General features: G+C 39.2%; 1 protein-coding gene across 3 annotated transcripts; it reads left to right on the forward strand.

The window, feature by feature from the left end:
* The first annotated feature begins 173 nt into the window (after nucleotides 1–173).
* Nucleotides 174–17,869, forward strand: LOC5575813 (probable phospholipid hydroperoxide glutathione peroxidase). Of its 3 annotated transcripts, none has more exons than XM_001662189.3 (4): nucleotides 174–231; nucleotides 2,400–2,631; nucleotides 2,705–2,826; nucleotides 17,341–17,869. In XM_001662189.3, the coding sequence occupies exons 2-4, from the start codon at nucleotides 2,430–2,432 to the stop codon at nucleotides 17,530–17,532; spliced, it is 516 nt and encodes a 171-aa protein (XP_001662239.2). In that variant the 5' UTR covers nucleotides 174–231; nucleotides 2,400–2,429; the 3' UTR covers nucleotides 17,533–17,869. The 3 variants fall into 3 exon arrangements, with proteins under 3 accessions (XP_001662239.2, XP_021705458.1, XP_021705457.1); XM_021849766.1 differs by lacking the exon at nucleotides 174–231 and adding an exon at nucleotides 1,313–1,566; XM_021849765.1 differs by lacking the exon at nucleotides 174–231 and adding an exon at nucleotides 1,547–1,673.
* Nucleotides 17,870–18,551: the final 682 nt, after the last annotated feature.

Raw genomic sequence — 18,551 nt, forward strand, 5'->3', positions numbered from 1 at the left:
CAGTGGCCATATCGACCAGCCAATTCTCATCACCTTTTACCTTTTTACCTACCTACCTTATTACCTTTCTCCACCAGTTTGTTCGCCGTGTCAACTGGTAGCTGAATCGTCGCTGACAGTGTCCCGTCGTACAACTTCTTCAGACGGATTGCCATGGCGTCTTCTCCAAGCCTGCATCCCAAGTAACCATGGAGCATTATATCATTGCTTATATAGAGCAGCTGCATTGCCGTAAGCCTACCATTAAAGTAGTTTAATAGTGGAAAAAGGTCCTGATATAGTCGAACTAGGGTAGATGTACCAATAGTGGAGGTGCTAAGCAAGATCGAACTTAATTTAACCGCCTAAATTCAAGAAGCGTAATCAACGCAAATGTTAATGTTGTAACGGAAAGTAACGACCATTGACTTATTGAGAAAAATGATTTCATCGCAGTAATCCAAGGCATGCCAGTTGAAAAATAATACCTCCACTATTGGTACACGGTTCCTTTAGTTGCGGTATATTTTTAATTTGTGTTCCTATAGTTGCGGTATCCGTTGTTTTCTTATGGAATCCTCCACTATAGGAACACTTTACCGCAACTATTGGTACAGGTAAAATAAGTTTTAGCAATATTAGTGATATTTCATCAGTTTTAATCAATTTGAACGCTGTTTTTAACTGTTCCGTGTATCAACAAGCCAATACGTCGATTGGCAGTGTCGGTTCTGTGGTTAATGTAATAAAATCAGTGAAAACGGCACTACCGCAACTATAGGAACACCCACAACTAAGGGAACACTTACCCTAATGCAAGAATGTTTATAAAGCAACCATGTAACTCATAGAGTAATATTAGTGCATTGATACATTTGTAATGTAGCGTTAATGCTCTTTTGCTTGACAGCTCTTGTGATTTGTCGAATAAAAGCAATGTCGCATCAGTATTGTTGATATGAAGTAGAATACGTGCAATGTTATAATGCTTGGTCCACGTCGTCCACGTTAGTCAATTCAACCATATAGTCGTTTATCAACCTTACTGATTGGTCACATAAAGTTATGTATTCGTTTACAGATGACAAAATTCCGTAATTAATCAAAATATCTTCCCCAGATAGCTTTTGACTCCCATCCTTTAGCAATTGCACCGATTATTTGACTAAAATTGTTAACAGATAGAAATAATGCAGCCGGGAACACAAAAACGCATTTTCCCAGCAGTGATTGTGCTGGTTATTACGTCAATTATGCGAACATAAGCATAAACAAAAAATGTTCTTGCTGCAATAAATACTTTCAATTTTTGAATGTAAACGGTGAATTTGTTCAGACGTTCGCCGACGATAGAAGTTTGTGTCTTAGATGTCCTATATGCGCAAGCGCATGGTGGTGGCAAAAGCGTACCATATTCACCACAGCGCTTTCTGTTATTTTCCTCTCTATTCACCTCCATCAACCAAAATCATCCTTCTCACATAGCAGCCGGTTGCTGCGTTATTTTTCTCTGTCACAAAGTCTACAACGTCAAGGCGGATGAGAACGATTACGGCACGCAATCTTCAAAACATTGTGAAATCCAGTGTAAGTATGGACGTTTGTTAATCAGGTGTAATCAGTGTAAAAGTGTAAAATTACCCATGATTGGACGAAAAAGTGCGATTGTCTGTAGTGCAGTTGCTGTATTATCCGTACGAATCTATTTTTATCTTACTCTAGTGTTCATTTCATCAGATTTTGTCGATGATTCAGAGGCATGAAAAATTCAAGATCATTTCTAGATAATAACAAAAATATTGAGTTGAGTTAGTTGGGTTCATTTATACTCATCTTTATAATTCCAAAGTGCGTATATATCGTCTTTGCATAGTAACGATTCATTTTCAAACCGATTTTTTTATAAAATGTGCAAGTCACATATGCTATGAGTCAATAATGTCGACAACGTTGCTTATCGTATCAAAGTTCAAATATCACCTCAAATGAACATGTTCAATAGCATAATCAAATTAATTGCCAAGAAAGATTACCTACTGTATCAGTTGACTATTGAAGTAGTATAGGATAATATGTCTCATGCTAATGTAGATCAATTGAACGTTACGCATTTAGATTTTCATTATTTTTTCTAAAATATTTTTCGTGGAAAATGCAAACACCTTATTTCCATGCGTATAGTGTTTCAAATATCATACATACATTCCACAATATCGATCAATAATTATTATGAAGCTTTAGAGTTTGTATTGGAACATAACTATCATTTATTTCCAAGGTCGATTTAGAATAATCTACTGCATGATGTCGATAACGATACCACACACGGAACAATACGTATCGCAATGAAAACACATGCTATTTCTCACAGCAAATATTAACTATTCCAATCGATTTTCCAATCCCCTTGTCTCGTTCAGTACTGTGCATACCGGTACCATTTTGCGGAGATGGCCACGGAATCAACATCGGATTATAAGAGTGCCTCATCGGTGTATGACTTCACCGTTAAGGATGGCCAAGGGGAGGATATCAGCTTGGAAAAGTACCGTGGAAAGGTGCTGCTGGTCGTCAACATCGCATCAAAGTGCGGGTTAACCAAAGGAAATTATGCAGAACTTACGGAGCTGTCGCAAAAGTATGCCGACAAAGGTATTGTGAATGACGAATCGTTTTTCAGTTCGATTACGTTTGGACAAATATTGATACTTATCTTATCTTTTAGATTTCAAAATCTTGTCTTTTCCGTGCAACCAGTTCGGGTCTCAAATGCCCGAAAAAGACGGAGAAGAAATGGTGTGTCACCTTAGAGATGCGAAGGCAGATGTCGGGGATGTTTTTGCTCGGGTAAGTTGAATTTGAAGAATAATTTCGGTCGGCTGATGCTCTCTAACTATGCCAAGCAAAAATAGCTTTTTTACTGGCTTCAAAAGATTGTCTCCATCATATGCTTCTGGACATTACATTCTTTTTCAATAGGGTCCTAAAGCCCTGTCCCAATTTAAGTATCAAACGCTTAAGTTAAGGGCAAAAACACATGTTTGCTCAATTTTCAAATGATTTTCATTGATTTAAGTACAAAAAAACATTTTTCTATGATTTTTGAGAGTTTGTCACGCCCCTTGGTTTAAACTCAAATTTTGGATATATTTTGTTTTCCGTGTCCCTTCCGAAATGTCAGATAGAAACAACCCCAGTGTTAAAACTATAAGCCCTGTGGTATTTTTGTCGACTAAGCGAACGTCAAACATGATCTCAAGTGTCAAAGTTCATTTATGGATCCAATTTTTAAATTAAAGTTTTAATATGATATATCCGTTATTTGAGCGGGAAAAAACACTAAAGTAGTTGCAGTAACATGCTCTTTCGAATTATTAAATAAAAACAAGAATTTATTAAGATCCATAAATGAACTTTGACACTTGAGATCATGTTTGACGTTCGCTCAGTCGACAAAAATACCACAGGGGTTCAACTTTTTAACACCGGGGTTGTTCCTTTCTGACATTTCGGAAGGGACACGGAAAACAAAATACACCCAAAATTTGAGTTTAAACCAAGGGATGTGACAAAATTTAAAAATAAACTTAAAAAAGTGTTTTTTGGTCTTCAGCTATCGGAAAACATTAGAAAATTGAGTAAACATATATTTTTGACCTAAACTTAAGCGTTCAGCAATAAAATTGGGACAGGGTTTTAGGACTCTATTCTCCTAGAAGTATTATTTTCAACACTCATTTCTTAAGTAGATGAAAAAAACGAATTTAGTACTATACCATTTAATTCCACTAGAGTTTGTATCCTTTGACAGATACGCGTATTTCGACTTCAACTGTAAGGCCGTCTTCAGTGTCGTGTACTCGAGTCTAGTACACGACACTGAAGACTTCCTAGTTATTACAACCAGTGCTGTAAACTTTCGACACTTTGCGCGACGTTAATTTCGTTGCCTCGATACTAAGTATATTGACAGCTATAGAAGATATGCTATTCACGACTGTGCATTAGTATTAGTAGATAGTTATGAACTTTTTGCGGATTTGTATGGGCATTTGTTATATTTTAATGCAATTTAAGTAAATTTAGGTATTTAGGATAACAAAATAATGATAGCTTAGCAGAATAATTTGTTACGTTTCCGACAGGGAGGTCATTTAATGCATTTGTTCTATTTGTGAGGAACATTTTCCATGTTTCTCCACAACCCATTACCTCCCTCAGAAGTAACTAGCCGTGCAAGTTGTTTTTTATTTTATATACAAGAATAAATTTACTATAATATGTACAAAGAAAGGCCTTGTTGTACGGAGATCCAAAAATGAATCTGATATTATTTGGGAAATTTGACTGAATGCCTAGGTCACATGAGGGACCAACATACAAAGGACATTTAGGTCGGTTTTGAGTTAAGTATACTTAAAAGTTTTAAGTTTTACAAAAGTGTTTTTGGAAGATTTTCGATAGACCCTTTCGATATTTTAGATAGGTATAAATTGTACCTATAATATCGTATAATAAAATAAAGAATACAAGGCGCTTGCTTGTTGTTTATTGTTCAGTATAATTTAACTTTCTATAGTTGTTCAAAACTTACATCGAGATTTTCTTTTGTTTTCTTCTGCTATGCTCCTGCGATGAAATTCTCGGAAGTGCTTGGAATAAACGAAAAGATTCGTGGTAGGGGAACTTACGTATTGCACTATGGACGATCAGGTGGCCAATAATCGAAAAAATGACTTGTTCTGATAGGTTTTTCTTGTCCATCATTCAATTGTAAACACTTCTATTAAGATATTACTGGAATATCAGGGCAAGATCTTTTATATTTTAAATGATGCAATATGTCAAAGTTAGAGTTTTTATGTAAAATGAAGAATTCAATGCAAACACAAGGTAAATATTGAATACAATATACTGCATAATCGTAATATTTTATACAGATCTTTATACATTGTCCGAACGCTTATTCAAAAAGCTTTACTAGAAAACAAAAATGAAATAAAAAATCGTACTTGAGGTCGGAAAAATGCGGAGACTGCACTGAAAAAATATATTTGATTATATATCGAAACTTTACACATCCCATACTTTTTTGTCCCAAGTTGTCCCAGGCTAAAATTTATTTCCAAGGGTACCGTTCTGATTCAAATTCCGGACAGCTTCAAATTCCGGACACTCAACTTTGTATGGGAAAGGTTTCAATTGAAATGTTTCAAAATTTGCCGTTCGAAAGTTCCCAGTTTTGAGACTCGTTTTAATATGATTTTTTCATAGCAATCCATGAAAATTTACAATGCTTAACTAGTTTTGACGTTTTTCTAATAGCTAGTAGTGTTTATACAACGATTCAACTTTTTCAACTTTATTTTTCACGAGCTGCCCGGAATTTGAATCAAAGCGTCCGAAATATGAAGCAAAAGTGAGGTGGTGTCCGGAATAAGAATCGCGAAGAGGGCACACATTTCTATTTATTTAAATTTATTGAAGTTGTGGAATTCAAATCTTCACCTACCATTCGAATGGTAAGTGTCCTGATAGCATGATAACGCTGAGGAATCATAAACATTGATTTAATTTATATGCTTTTAGGTGACTCACACTTCAAAGAGGCCTTAAGTGTCCGTAATATGAATCAAAACGGTACTTTGTGATGTAAACTAAAGGATCGTGAAGAATTTAGCTGCACAAGTTTGAACTTTTTTAACTTAGGGCTTTTTGAATTTTTCCAATATTTTTAACTATTTTCTATTAAAAACAGTTAAAAAATAATTAAGAGAATAACTGAGTATCGCTAAATCATTCATATTATCATTTCTATGTTAGTTCTAACATTTATCATGGTATTCACAACGTTAGTCACATAAATGGCTTATATTCATCATTAGTAACAAAGCTTATTATTTCACTATAGGCCATATTCAAAAAATAGTCTCGAAAACTTGTTTCTGAAAATGAAACTTTAAAGTTGTATCACAAAACTCATTATTACGACATGAGATGTAAAAAAAAATTTTGGCCGCCAGTCTGTATGGAAACCGCCCATAGTGTATTGTCGGCAGCCTAAGCAGCTGAACTTTGAAGAAGGCAATTATACAGAACAATGAAGCACACCAATTAGCAGGAGACACCTGTACTACACTTGAGCACTCTTCATTTATCAATTATTATGCACAAAACACTATTTTATTCTCTAAATCTTGCGTACTCTGAGATAACGCCCTAAAAGCCATTGGTAACCACGTGTGTAGCTCGTTGTTTCTGAGCAAATGAATGAATAGTCATCCAAACCAAATGGCGCGGTAAATGGCTGGGCATGGCGTACCATTGGTACCTCGCGTACCTGCAGGAATAAAATAGACCCCTTTGTGCGGTCCTTAGCCTTTTGCCCAGCAACTCCTATCCTTACCTCCTCGTGGTACTGGCCGGGGTACGAGTAACCTTGGGGAAGATCGGGTAACCAACCCCCGGTGGGAACTTTGGTCGTATGCTGACAGGGAAGGGGGGGTTTGCTTTTGCAAACCTGGAGCGTCTGTACTCCACGTTAGGAGCGGCTCACAACAGCGTCTGTTCCCCATGTCAGGGGCGGCTGATCATCGTCCGAGTGCCAGAGAAGGACTCTAAGCTAAACTGCGCATTATGGCCCTCCGAACATTTAGGGGGAATGGTCCTCCGGAAATCTAGGGGGTTGGTGTCAGGCCCTGCAAGCCAGCCGTAAAAACACATCAGCACAGGAACGTCAACGAGAGAATACGGACCGGAACAATCGGCAAAGACCACAGCGACGAAAATGGACTAGCGATTGGAAGCTCGGTACGTGGAACTGCAAATCTCTCAACTTCATTGGAAGTACTCGCATACTCTCCGATGTACTGAAGACCCGCGGTTTCGACATCGTAGCGCTGCAGGAGGTGTGCTGGACAGGAGCATTGGTGCGAACGTTTAGAGGTAATCATACCATCTACCAGAGCTGCGGCAACACACGCGAGCTGGGAACAGCTTTCATAGTGATGGGTGATATGCAAAGGCGCGTGATCGGGTGGTGGCCGATCAATGAACGAATGTGCAAGTTAAGAATCAAAGGCCGATTCTTTAACTTCAGCATAATCAACGTGCATAGCCCACACTCCGGAAGCACTGATGATGACAAGGACGCATTTTACGCGCAGCTTGAACGCGAGTACGACCGCTGCCCAAGCCACGACGTCAAGATCATCATAGGAGATTTGAACGCTCAGGTTGGCCAGGAGGAGGAGTTCAGACCGACGATTGGAAAGTTCAGCGCCCACCGGCTGACGAACGAGAACGGCCTACGACTGATAGATTTTGCCGCCTCCAAGAACATGGCCATTCGTAGCACCTATTTCCAGCACAGCCTCCCGTATCGGTACACCTGGAGATCACCCCAGCAGACAGAATCGCAAATCGACCACGTTTTGATCGATGGACGGCACTTCTCCGACATAACCGACGTCAGAACCTATCGTGGCGCCAACATTGACTCCGACCACTACCTGGTGATGGTGAAACTGCGCCCAAAACTATCTGTCATCAACAATGTACGGTACCGACGCCCGCCCCGGTACAATCTCGAGCGGCTGAAACAACCGGATGTCGCCAATGCGTACGCGCAGCATCTTGAGGCAGCGTTGCCGGATGAGGGCGAGCTCGATAGGGCCCCTCTTGAGGACTGCTGGAGGACAGTCAAAGCAGCCATTAACGACGCTGCCGAAAGCGTTGTCGGATATGTGGAACGGAGCTCAAGAAACGATTGCTTCGACGAGGAGTGCCAGGAGGTTCTAGAGGAGAAGAATGCAGCGCGGGCTGCAATGCTGCAGCATGGTACGCGGCAAAATGTGGAATCATACAGACTGAAGCGGAAACAGCAAACCCGCCTATTCCGGGACAAAAAGCGCCGCCTGGAAGAGGTGGAATGCCAAGAGATGGAGTTGCTGTACCGTTCTCAAGAAACGCGGAAGTTCTATCAGAAGCTCAACACATCCCGCAAAGGCTTCGTGCCGCGAGCTGAGATGTGCCGGGATAAGGATGGGAGCATCTTGACGGACGGACGCGAGGTGATCGAAAGGTGGAAGCAGCACTACGATGAACACCTGAATGGCGCAGAGAACACAGGCACAGAAGGTCAGGACAGCGAAGGCGATGGCTACGCCAGCACAGCGGACAGCGGAAATCAACCAGCTCCCACGATGGGGGAAGTTAAGGATGCCATTCAACAGCTCAAGAACAACAAAGCCGCTGGCAAGGATGGTATCGGAGCCGAACTCATCAAGATGGGCCCGGACAGGTTGGCCGCTTGTCTGCATCGGCTGATAGTCAGAATCTGGGAAACGGAACAGCTACCGGAGGAGTGGAAGCAAGGCGTTATATGCCCTATCTACAAAAAGGGCGACAAACTGGAGTGTGAAAATTATCGTGCAATCACCATCCTAAACGCCGCCTATAAAGTGCTATCCCAGATTCTCTTCCGTCGTCTATCACCTATAGCAAACGAGTTCGTGGGAAGTTATCAAGCAGGTTTCATCGACGGCCGCTCGACAACGGACCAGATCTTTTCCGTGCGGCAAATCCTCCAGAAATGCCGTGAGTACCAGGTCCCTACGCACCATTTGTTCATCGATTTCAAGGCGGCATACGATAGTATCGACCGCATAGAGCTATGGAAAATCATGGACGAGAACAGCTTTCCCGGGAAGCTCACAAGATTGATCAGAGCAACGATGGACGGTGTGCAAAACTGCGTGAAGATCTCGGGCGAACACTCCAGTTCGTTCAAGTCTCGGCGGGGACTACGACAGGGCGACGGACTTTCGTGCCTGTTATTCAATATTGCGCTTGAAGGTGTCATGCGGAGAGCCGGACTTAACAGTCGAGGCACGATTTTCACGAGATCCGGACAATTTGTTTGCTTCGCGGACGACATGGATATTATTGGGAGAAAATTTGAAACGGTGGCAGATTTGTTCACCCGCCTGAAACGCGAAGCAACAAGAGTCGGGCTAATGGTGAATGCGTCGAAAACAAAGTACATGCTGGTTGGCGGAACTGAGCGCGACAGGACCCGCCTAGGAAGCAGTGTTACGATAGACGGGGATACCTTCGAGGTGGTGGACGAGTTCGTCTACCTCGGATCCTTGTTGACGGCTGACAACAATGTTAGTCGGGAAATACGAAGGCGCATCATCAGCGGGAGTCGTGCCTACTATGGGCTCCAGAAGAAACTGCGGTCAAGAAAGATTCACCCCCGCACCAAATGCACGATGTACAAAACGCTCATAAGACCGGTAGTCCTCTATGGGCATGAGGCGTGGACTATGCTCGAGGAGGACTTGCAAGCTCTTGGGGTTTTCGAACGCCGAGGGCTAAGGACGATCTTCGGCGGCGTGCAGGAGAACGGCGTGTGGTGGCGAAGGATGAACCACGAGCTCGCTCAACTCTACGGCGAACCCAGTATCGTGAAGGTAGCTAAAGCTGGAAGGATACGCTGGGCAGGGCATGTTGCAAGAACGCCGGACAACAACCCTGTAAAGATGGTGTTCGCCACGAATCCGGTCGGAACAAGAAGGCGTGGGGCGCAGTGAGCTAGGTGGATTGACCAGGTACACCAGGACCTGGAGAGCGTGGGTCACAGTCGAGGATGGAGAGAAGCGGCCATGAACCGAAGGAATTGACGAAATATTGTTGGCGAGGCTTTATCAAGATAATTGATGTAAAGCCAAATAAGTAAGTAAGTAAGTAAGTCATCCAAACCAACATCACTGGCAGGTAGAAAATGATCCTTTTATCACCCTAGCGTTGTTAAATAACGTGTAAATCCACTCAAATGCTCAGGAACAACGAGATACACACATGGTTACCAATGGCTTTTAGGGCGAGATCATATGTTATGCGAGAAATCATCTATTTTTCCTCACCAAAGTCACGAAGCATTTGTTTTTTATCGGCAATGCAAATACTATTATCAGCAGCTAAATTTTTCTCCTCAGCAATCCAAAATTGTACAAAAACTGGGTTATATATTGGTAACTTTTCGTATTTGTTGACAATACTTGAATTTAAACGTCACTAATTATGTTCTACTCGTTGAAAGGGCCAATGCAGATAAATACAGACTACACTGAGAACAGCATTGCAGTTATAAATAGAATAGCTGAGAGGCATATTGAATACATAACGCCACTAAATTTGTGCAGACTAAGGCGCCGTCCACAAATAATGTAACGCTCTAAGGGAAGGGGGAGTAGGCTTAAACGTTGCGGCTCAAACACAAAATTTATTTTTTTCATACAAAGACCGTTGCGGAGAGGGGAATGGTCGAACACGATTCTCTTGATTTGTTCTTATTGCGTATCAATTCTACACGTGGCAATCTGGACTATAGAAATTCATATATTTTGACTTAAGAAAGATGGAACAATTATTGCACTACGAAAGCTTTATGTATCGTTTTAGCATCATTTAGTATAAAAATTTAACTTAATTCCATATTTAGAAATCCACGGTGCAATATGGGTATTTTCGAAACGGTACGATGAGAATATGACGAAAATCGATATCCGAAGCCATTTTGAAATCCAAGATGGCGACCTCCGGTTTGGTAAAATCAATGAAAACATTCAATTTTTGGAAATTTATGCATAAAAACTGAAAAATAAGAATATCAAAAAAATTAATTCCGGATAATCGAGTCCGACCTGTACCATTCAATGAGGGGTGCCTTCTTCTCGATTGCTATTCAAACAGTCCCAGAATGTTCAAGCTTAACTAGGGCTGCTAGACAAGATCGATACATCTTTCTATAGTCGAAACTTGTTCTGGCCATGTCCTAGCATCAGCTAGGGATAGTAATACCTCCAGTCATACCTAGATATAACGTAACCTCTTTATAACGTAAATCGATATAACGTAATTCCTACCTCGATATAACGTAACTTTGTTCGGGTCACATTTATTTTTTCAAGTTTTATCAAAAGCATGATTTATGATTTCCGTCATGCCCTCATTGTGCCTGTTTCGAAAATACCCATATTGCATGGGTTTTCAATGATTTCACCATCTTAGATTTCAAAATGGCGTCGTACATCGATTTTCGTCATCCCCTCATCGCGCCCGTTTCGAAAATACCCATATTGCATAGGTTTTCAACGATTTTCCTTAACCGGAGGCCGCCATCTTGGATTTCAAGATGGCGTCGGACGTCGATTTCCGTCATTCCCTCGTCGTGCCCATTCCGAAAATATCCATGAGAACATACCTTGAGTTATTTCTATTAGCTTTTTTCCCATAATGCGCAAGATTTTGGTTGCGGTTTTTATATCAATAATAGGATAGATAGGAATAGCTATAGAATTTTACAGATAGTATATTTTTCCCCAAAGATAGATGATAAAGATATGCTTGATCCATCAGTGATGAAAAAATGCTGATAGTATCTCCTTCCGTCTTTCTATTGATAGAGATAATATAGTCTATCTTCTATCCATCATTTTTTTTAAGAAGTGATAGTATCCCTATCACTATAGTGGTATACCCATAGTGATAGTACATATCATTTGATAGTATCAAAAGATAGACGTGATAATGGTAAATGAGAGGGATAAAGGCTTCAATGTCCAGGTTGCCGTGAAATATATTTTTGTTTTCAAATTTGGGTTTATAACATAGATTTATAAATTTCAATCCGTTGTCTTGTGGCGAATTTTCATAAGGGTTTCCTATGTTTATCGATAGTCCAATTTCCTGAGTTTAGTTTGTTTGGCCCAATGTCACCCCTCGAAGGGATGAATTTGGGCCAATTTTACATCTCCAATTTAAAGGAAAATAATCAAATTTCATTTATTTGTTCAGAATTTGTAATGTATTCTCATATTAAGCCGAACACATCAAGTCAAATTGCGAAATTTGTTCAAAAATAAATGAGGACTTACGCATTTTTGGCCAAATCTCACCACCAACGACGGTACTTGCACATCTGTTTTCAAATTTCTTTAAATTCGAAAGGTAAATAATTTTACCGTGAATTGAACTTTTCGCTGACACGCTGAACGGCTCGATATGGTTGAGGTCTGCAAAGGTTGCTGCTCTTGAAAGCTCTATCATCAAGTTATTACCCAGATAGTGAATGGTAACAACACAGATAACAGATGTTTATGTCCGATTGTAAAACTGTGTAAGACAATTAATGGTGATTTTAAGTGGCAACACAAGTAGCAATATCGTGGTAGCGCTGTTATCGCTAAGTTCCCATGGTAATGTCTGTGGTGAATATGAAACATTTCAAGATACTTATATTCACCACTGATTGCAGCAATACGTTGTGTGGTGGCGCTAGTGTTTTCAACGTGTTTTAGTTTGAATATTTACACAAGTTTTCAGAACATTTTTGTTCTAGCATAAACATCTGTTATCTGTGGTAACAATAAAAAAAAATCCGATTGCGATGTTCCACGATTTTTTTGGTTTATGAATATTGTTCGATCGGCTCATTTGGACCAAAATCCAAACTTTGCCAGTAAAATTTGTTTGCGTTCCTATTCTTCTCAGTGTATGAGACAATCAGAATAGGCCCTTTGCAAATCAATTCACTTATGACTTGACACAAAAACACCATCCTCTGATTGCCTGTAGAACAACAGGAGTGTTGCCAAAATAGTTCAACTATTAAAAGACGTATATTTTATATGTTTCTCAGTATATTGAAGATTATGAACTACAATCTTCAAATAAGAAAGTATTAAAAGGCTCAATTGTTACCAATGTATGCTTTGTTGCCTATTTCCAATCAATTAATTAAGCATATTCGTTTTATTATGCGAAATAAATCGTGAATAATAAATACAACGCAATTGAATATGGTTTTCTGGCAACCTGGTCCCGTAATAAAAAGAGTTTGCCGAGGAAATCAAAGTGCATTAATTTTAATTAAAAATAAAGTATTTTCGAGTGCTTTATATACAAATCAAAAGTTCAAAAGTGCATAAGTGATCGGTGCGTAGCTTTTGTGAAAAAAATGGCATTGGAGCGGAGAATTGGACCTTTTAAAGTGGTGATTTTTTATAAGCTGTTCTTGTGTTGTTTTATTCGGCAGCTCACGAATGACGATAATTTCGTAAGCATTTATTTCATTTAATGATAAAATCCATGTTATATAATATTTTTGTGTAATATGTGATTTAAATGGAAGATTATTGTTCAAGGAATATGTTGAGTATATTGAAGTTAACTCTTGTTCCGTAGATAAATTTAAACAAGGACGATAAATTAGTGCTGCCGAAAATACCCTCAGGGTGCCGAAGCCATCATTTACCCTATTTGTTAGCCCAAAAATGTTAGCCATCGGTTTCTCTGCAAATTGATCGTTGGAAATTTATGGAACGTAACCGGTTCAAATGGTTCTGTTTTAGGGTTTCTTCGAATATAATTTGCTCCTGCATGTCGGAACATGACAATTCGACATTTTGATGATGAAGTTGAAGCACTTTCCTCAGGCCCATGACAACCATATATCGATACACAGTGTTCTTCGTAGCCAGGATATCCCGGGCAAGAAGTGAATATCGCCCACTGTCAGTTGTAAGAACTGTGAAAATAAAGACCATTGTTTTGTTTAATTGTTTGCTATGGTTTGATAATCAATTTTTGATATTGTTAAATCAGCTAATAATGTGCCAAAAAGTTCAACATTTCGATGGTTTTGAAAGGAGAGCAAACGTTAAAAGGCATCCTGCAAGCCTCCAAGCAAGCAATCAGTGATTTGATTGCGAAACTTGCTCGATTATGGATCATAAACATTAAACAAAACTTCGCATTCTGATTACACTCTCGATTCAAATCACCCGAAAATGAGTAAACACATGGACATGTTGACTACGCTAAAAGTCGTCCCGTGCCATGGGCCTGACTTTTCTAGTTACAAACCGGTTAAAACTGGCACTGTAAAAGTTACAAGTTTTCGTAGCTTGATCGAAAGAGTACATTTTTCTAAGTTAAATACAATATGATAGCGCTTCAATATCTTAATATTGACAATATAAATGATTTATATCTGAGTGTTGACACAAGAACATTTCAATTTACATCATGACAGCTCGTCCCGTAGTAACATTTGCCGAGCAATGATTCAAAAGCGATTTCCATAGTAACTTCAAATGTGTTTTAAAAATAGTTCCAAGGCACGGAAATTATGAAATTTTGGATTCTGGCTTCTGACGTAGAATCAGGAAATGTAAAAAACTGGATACCCCTGAACAAGCCAATTGAGTAAATTGAATTTATATTCCGATTTCAGTACAAATCTTTCATAACTATTTGATTTTTGTGAGTATTTTCGTGATAGATAAACAAAAAATGCAGCGTACCTTTAGTAGCTGTCAAAATACGTTGGCCATGATGACCAGCAGTCATTCAATTATTTTTGCATTCATCCGCTACCGTTACCTCTAACTCACACAAAACACGAGCGGCAAAATGAACATCGAGAAACAGTAAAAAAACTGTCAATGGATCATTAAAATAACCAAAACGGCCGCTATGGATCAATGCACGAGTTCACGATTTTGACATTTGAGCGGTGCCGAATTCACTCGTTGCCATAGTCACGTAAATAACACGGCACCGCTCAAACGTCAGATAGTGAACTCGTGCATCGGTCCATAGAAAGCATAGATAGCGCCACCGTAGTCTTGTGTGTTTGACAGAACAGCAATGCTGTCACAATGGTTAATCCCATATACAGTGGCGCTTTTGTTTTGCTCCGGTGAGCACTGATAAAAACTACCTTCAATGATCCATTGAATGTCGTCTGAGATTTACATAAATCATAATCATCATTGTTGCATTGTCAGACATATTGGATCAGAAACAATATGAAAAAAGTTTCCATACATTTTTTCCCGCCAAAACCTTATTTTTGCATGAAACGTTTACTGATGGAGGAAAGCAAACTGATTGGATGATTGCTAGAAGCTTCTGCAGGATTTTTGTCGGGTTTTAAAATTGGTACAACCTTAGAATTTTTCCATTTGTCAGGAAAATATGCTAATTGAAAACATTTGTTAAATATATCAACTAAGAATGATAAGCTACTTTCTAGAAGTTTCTTGATAAGGATGTAGTAAATTCCATCATCGCCAGGAGTATTCATATTTTTGATTTTTTTTTTATAATAGGGTCGATGTACCCTATGTGTATGTTAGCCGCATAGCTAAGAAAAAATATTCGTATAAAATCGAAAAATAACGCTAGCGTCATTATTTTTACATCATCTGAAAGCTTTTTATCTTGGTTTTGTGGGAATAATATGAAAACTGCGAAAACTCATATGTTTGCATTTATTATCGCTTGTGCCACTATAGGAATACATGTGCCTATAGTAGCACTATTTCTAATTTCTGTTCCTATAGTAGCACTAGCATCACGGCGTTGGCAAAATACTAACCAAAACCGTATTTTTACAAAGCTTTTATATTTTTCCTTGAAAGTGTGGATCAAAAGCTTTCGTTTGATGTAAAAAAAGTACTTAATTCATTAATTATTTCGTATAATAAAAAATAGTTTCTCTCAGTAGTGCTACTATAGGAACAATAGGTTAACTATAGGCGCAAGGGAGCTCAAATTTTAAGCAAAACTAATTATTTCGATCATTTTTTGAACAAAATCAAGTTGTGTATCAATCGTACTTAGATAAACAGCTCCTGACCTTCATGTCAAAAAATATTTTGAAAAGATTCATAGCAAAACGGCCGTAAAAAGCCACTAGTGCGACTATAGGGGACTGTCCACTAAGGGAACACTGACCCTAGTTCTCACTTCTTCCAAATCAGTCTCCCAGGAATTTTCGAAAACATTCTCTTGATTGAGAATATTTTCGAAGTCCTGAGTAACTTGATTTTCAATTGGGCTAGTAAGTCCTAAATTGTAATTGTGCGCGCTTACAAACTGCATGGCAAGTTATTAAACTTTTTCGTAATAAGTTAGTAATAATTTGTTTTCCTCTTTCAATTTCTAAGGTCCACAATGCTGCCTTCTTATTTTTCAGCAATAGATATCGCTTAAACACAGTTTGACCAGTCGAAGATACCAGTGGTTATGTGCGTATGCTCATGTTGGCCCAAAAAGCTTTCCCGCCCATGTCGCTGGAGACGGATATTTCGTTCCTAATTGGCCAGAGGATACGAATAAGGACAGCTGTAGCTTTGACTTAAAGGAAAGCTGATTACTTATTTTTGTTTAGGTTTTCACAAGAAATGAAAACTAAATATGTTTCTTTTTCTTTTGAAATGAAAACTACAATTAATTTTTATTTTTTCCGAAGTCTTCGTTTTTAAACAGCACTTTAGGGGACGGTACACAAATTATGTTACGCTAAATTTCAACTTTTTCTACCACCTCCCCCCCTCCCCTTTGTCACACTTTTTGTATAAGTCGAAAAAAATGTATGGCTTGTCACGCATGGCTCGACCATCTCCACCCCCCCCCCCCCCCCCCCCCCTTGAAGCATGACGTAATTTGTGCATGACCCCTAAGTGACTGATTCAGTGATATTTTGTCACGATTCGTGCGGGAAAAGTAAAGTGTAGTGCCTGTTAACTGACAAAAACAAAGCGACACTGTATACTGCCCATAACTGCATATATGTAACATTTGACAAAAGTAGGCATTGAGTAAATGGGATACCAAGTTTGTATTTTACTGCAGTATGGGAGGAAACTAAAATTTCAAAAAATCATTAAGAATTCAGAAGCGCTTATTTGAGGCTGAAATTTTGTACAACTCATACCGCATATTGGTTGAATAGACAGGAAATAATTCTGATAGAAATTTCGTTGCTACTACATTATAAGGCTCATGTATAATCTCAATGTGACTGTTATGCGGTTACATTTTCCAGTGTGACAAAACAACTTGGTATTTTTTTCGAATTTTCTAGAACAAACTCACAGACTTTAGTAAGTTGATCGAAAGTATTTATCATTTGATGACTCTCCCCGGTATTAACTCCAATTTGTCAAAAATGTCGAATGTGACTGTTATGCAGTTATGGGCAGTATAGCTTAGAGCACAAAAAAGTCAAAACTAGACAATTTGGTGTAATTGGAAATCATACACCTCAAACACATAAATTATGTATAAAATGCAATAGTGACTCATCCTTTATTCGTAAACCAAAATTAACTCTGAGTTCGATCATTTTAAATTCACACTGACCCTTTCTATTGAGGGTAACGATCTAGTTTGGTGCTGCTCCCTGTTTTACAAGTCAATCAATTCCGCATTCAAGTGGAGAAAGCCACCCAAAAATAATCAAAACATACAAGTATCTAATTACCGTTTTGTGTTCACTTTCAGGTCAATGTCAACGGTGATGATGCCGCTCCATTGTATAAGTATCTGAAGCACAAGCAGGGAGGCAGTTTGGGCAACTTCATCAAATGGAACTTCACCAAGTTCCTAGTCGACAAGAATGGCGTTCCGGTTGCGCGTTATTCGCCGACTACAAATCCACTGGATATCGTGAAGGACATCGACAAGCTGCTGTAGATGCACAGGGCCGTAGGTGGTGGGCTGAGTTAGCGGATTAGTTTCATTAAATGCATTATATCAGGGAGGATAATGTTTTTGGCTGTGGACCAATGTGTAGGGCTAATAGTCAACCGCATATAAATTGTCTTTTTTCTGCGTAACAAGGAGCGCAGAAAAAATAATCTTGTACTAAATCCAGACTATTTATATGAAAGTCAGCGCTGTAACTTATAGAATTGGTTCGCTGTCAAAATGTTTCCCTTTCTTTGAATTTCAGCATTATTCTATCTATAATATATAAGCTGTAGCTTTAATCACTTTATCACTCAAAAATAAAATGTTCTTTTGCCTGTCACTTTTCTTTCATCCTTTCTACCGATTCAATCCTAATATTTATTTGGATACTTGAGGCTTATAATTTGTATCCCATTCATGTAACAGTTCTCCAAACAAGCAGGATTTTCAAGTATTTGCTGTCTCTATGGCCAATGGACCGATGCACGAGTTCACTGTTTGACGTTTGAGCGGTGCCGTGTTATTTACGTGACCATAGCAACGAGTGAATTCGGCACCGCTCAAACGTCAAATTAGTGAACTCGTGCATTGGTCCATAGGCCAGGAGAAGTGGATGAACTTGTCATTCATTTTTCTGGCAAATCTCATACAAAATCTACTTTTTCTCTGACAGAAATTCACTCTAGGTGAACCACTTCCCCTGGCATATGCACGCGTTCATTCGTTGACGTTTGAGCGGTGCCGTGTTATTTATGTAACCATAGAAACGAGTGAATTTGGCACCGCTCAAATGTCAAACTCGTGAACTCGTGCATTGGTCCATGGACCAATGTACGAGTTCATTATTTGATTTTTGAGTGGTGCCGTGTTCTTTATGTGACCATGGCAACTAGTGAATATGGCACCGCTCAAACGTCAAACTAATGAACTCGTGCATTGGTTTATGGACCTATGCACGGGTTCACTAATTTGACGTTTGAGCGGTGCATGGTTTCCATGGTCACGTAAATAACACGGCACCG

Source organism: Aedes aegypti, chromosome 3, assembly GCF_002204515.2.
Source record: "Aedes aegypti strain LVP_AGWG chromosome 3, AaegL5.0 Primary Assembly, whole genome shotgun sequence".
NCBI lineage: Eukaryota > Metazoa > Arthropoda > Insecta > Diptera > Culicidae > Aedes > Aedes aegypti.

What these genes read in the sequence shown, in the direction of transcription:
- LOC5575813 (XM_021849765.1), top strand. Translation starts at nt 1,623, where the DNA reads ATGATTGGACGAAAAAGTGCGATTGTCTGTAGTGCAGTTGCTGTATTA. An exon ending in GCAAAAGTATGCCGACAAAG is followed by an intron (nt 2,632 to 2,704) that starts GTATTGTGAATG and finishes CTTATCTTTTAG; the next exon opens with ATTTCAAAATCTTGTCTTTT. An exon ending in TCGGGGATGTTTTTGCTCGG is followed by an intron (nt 2,827 to 17,340) that starts GTAAGTTGAATT and finishes GTTCACTTTCAG; the next exon opens with GTCAATGTCAACGGTGATGA.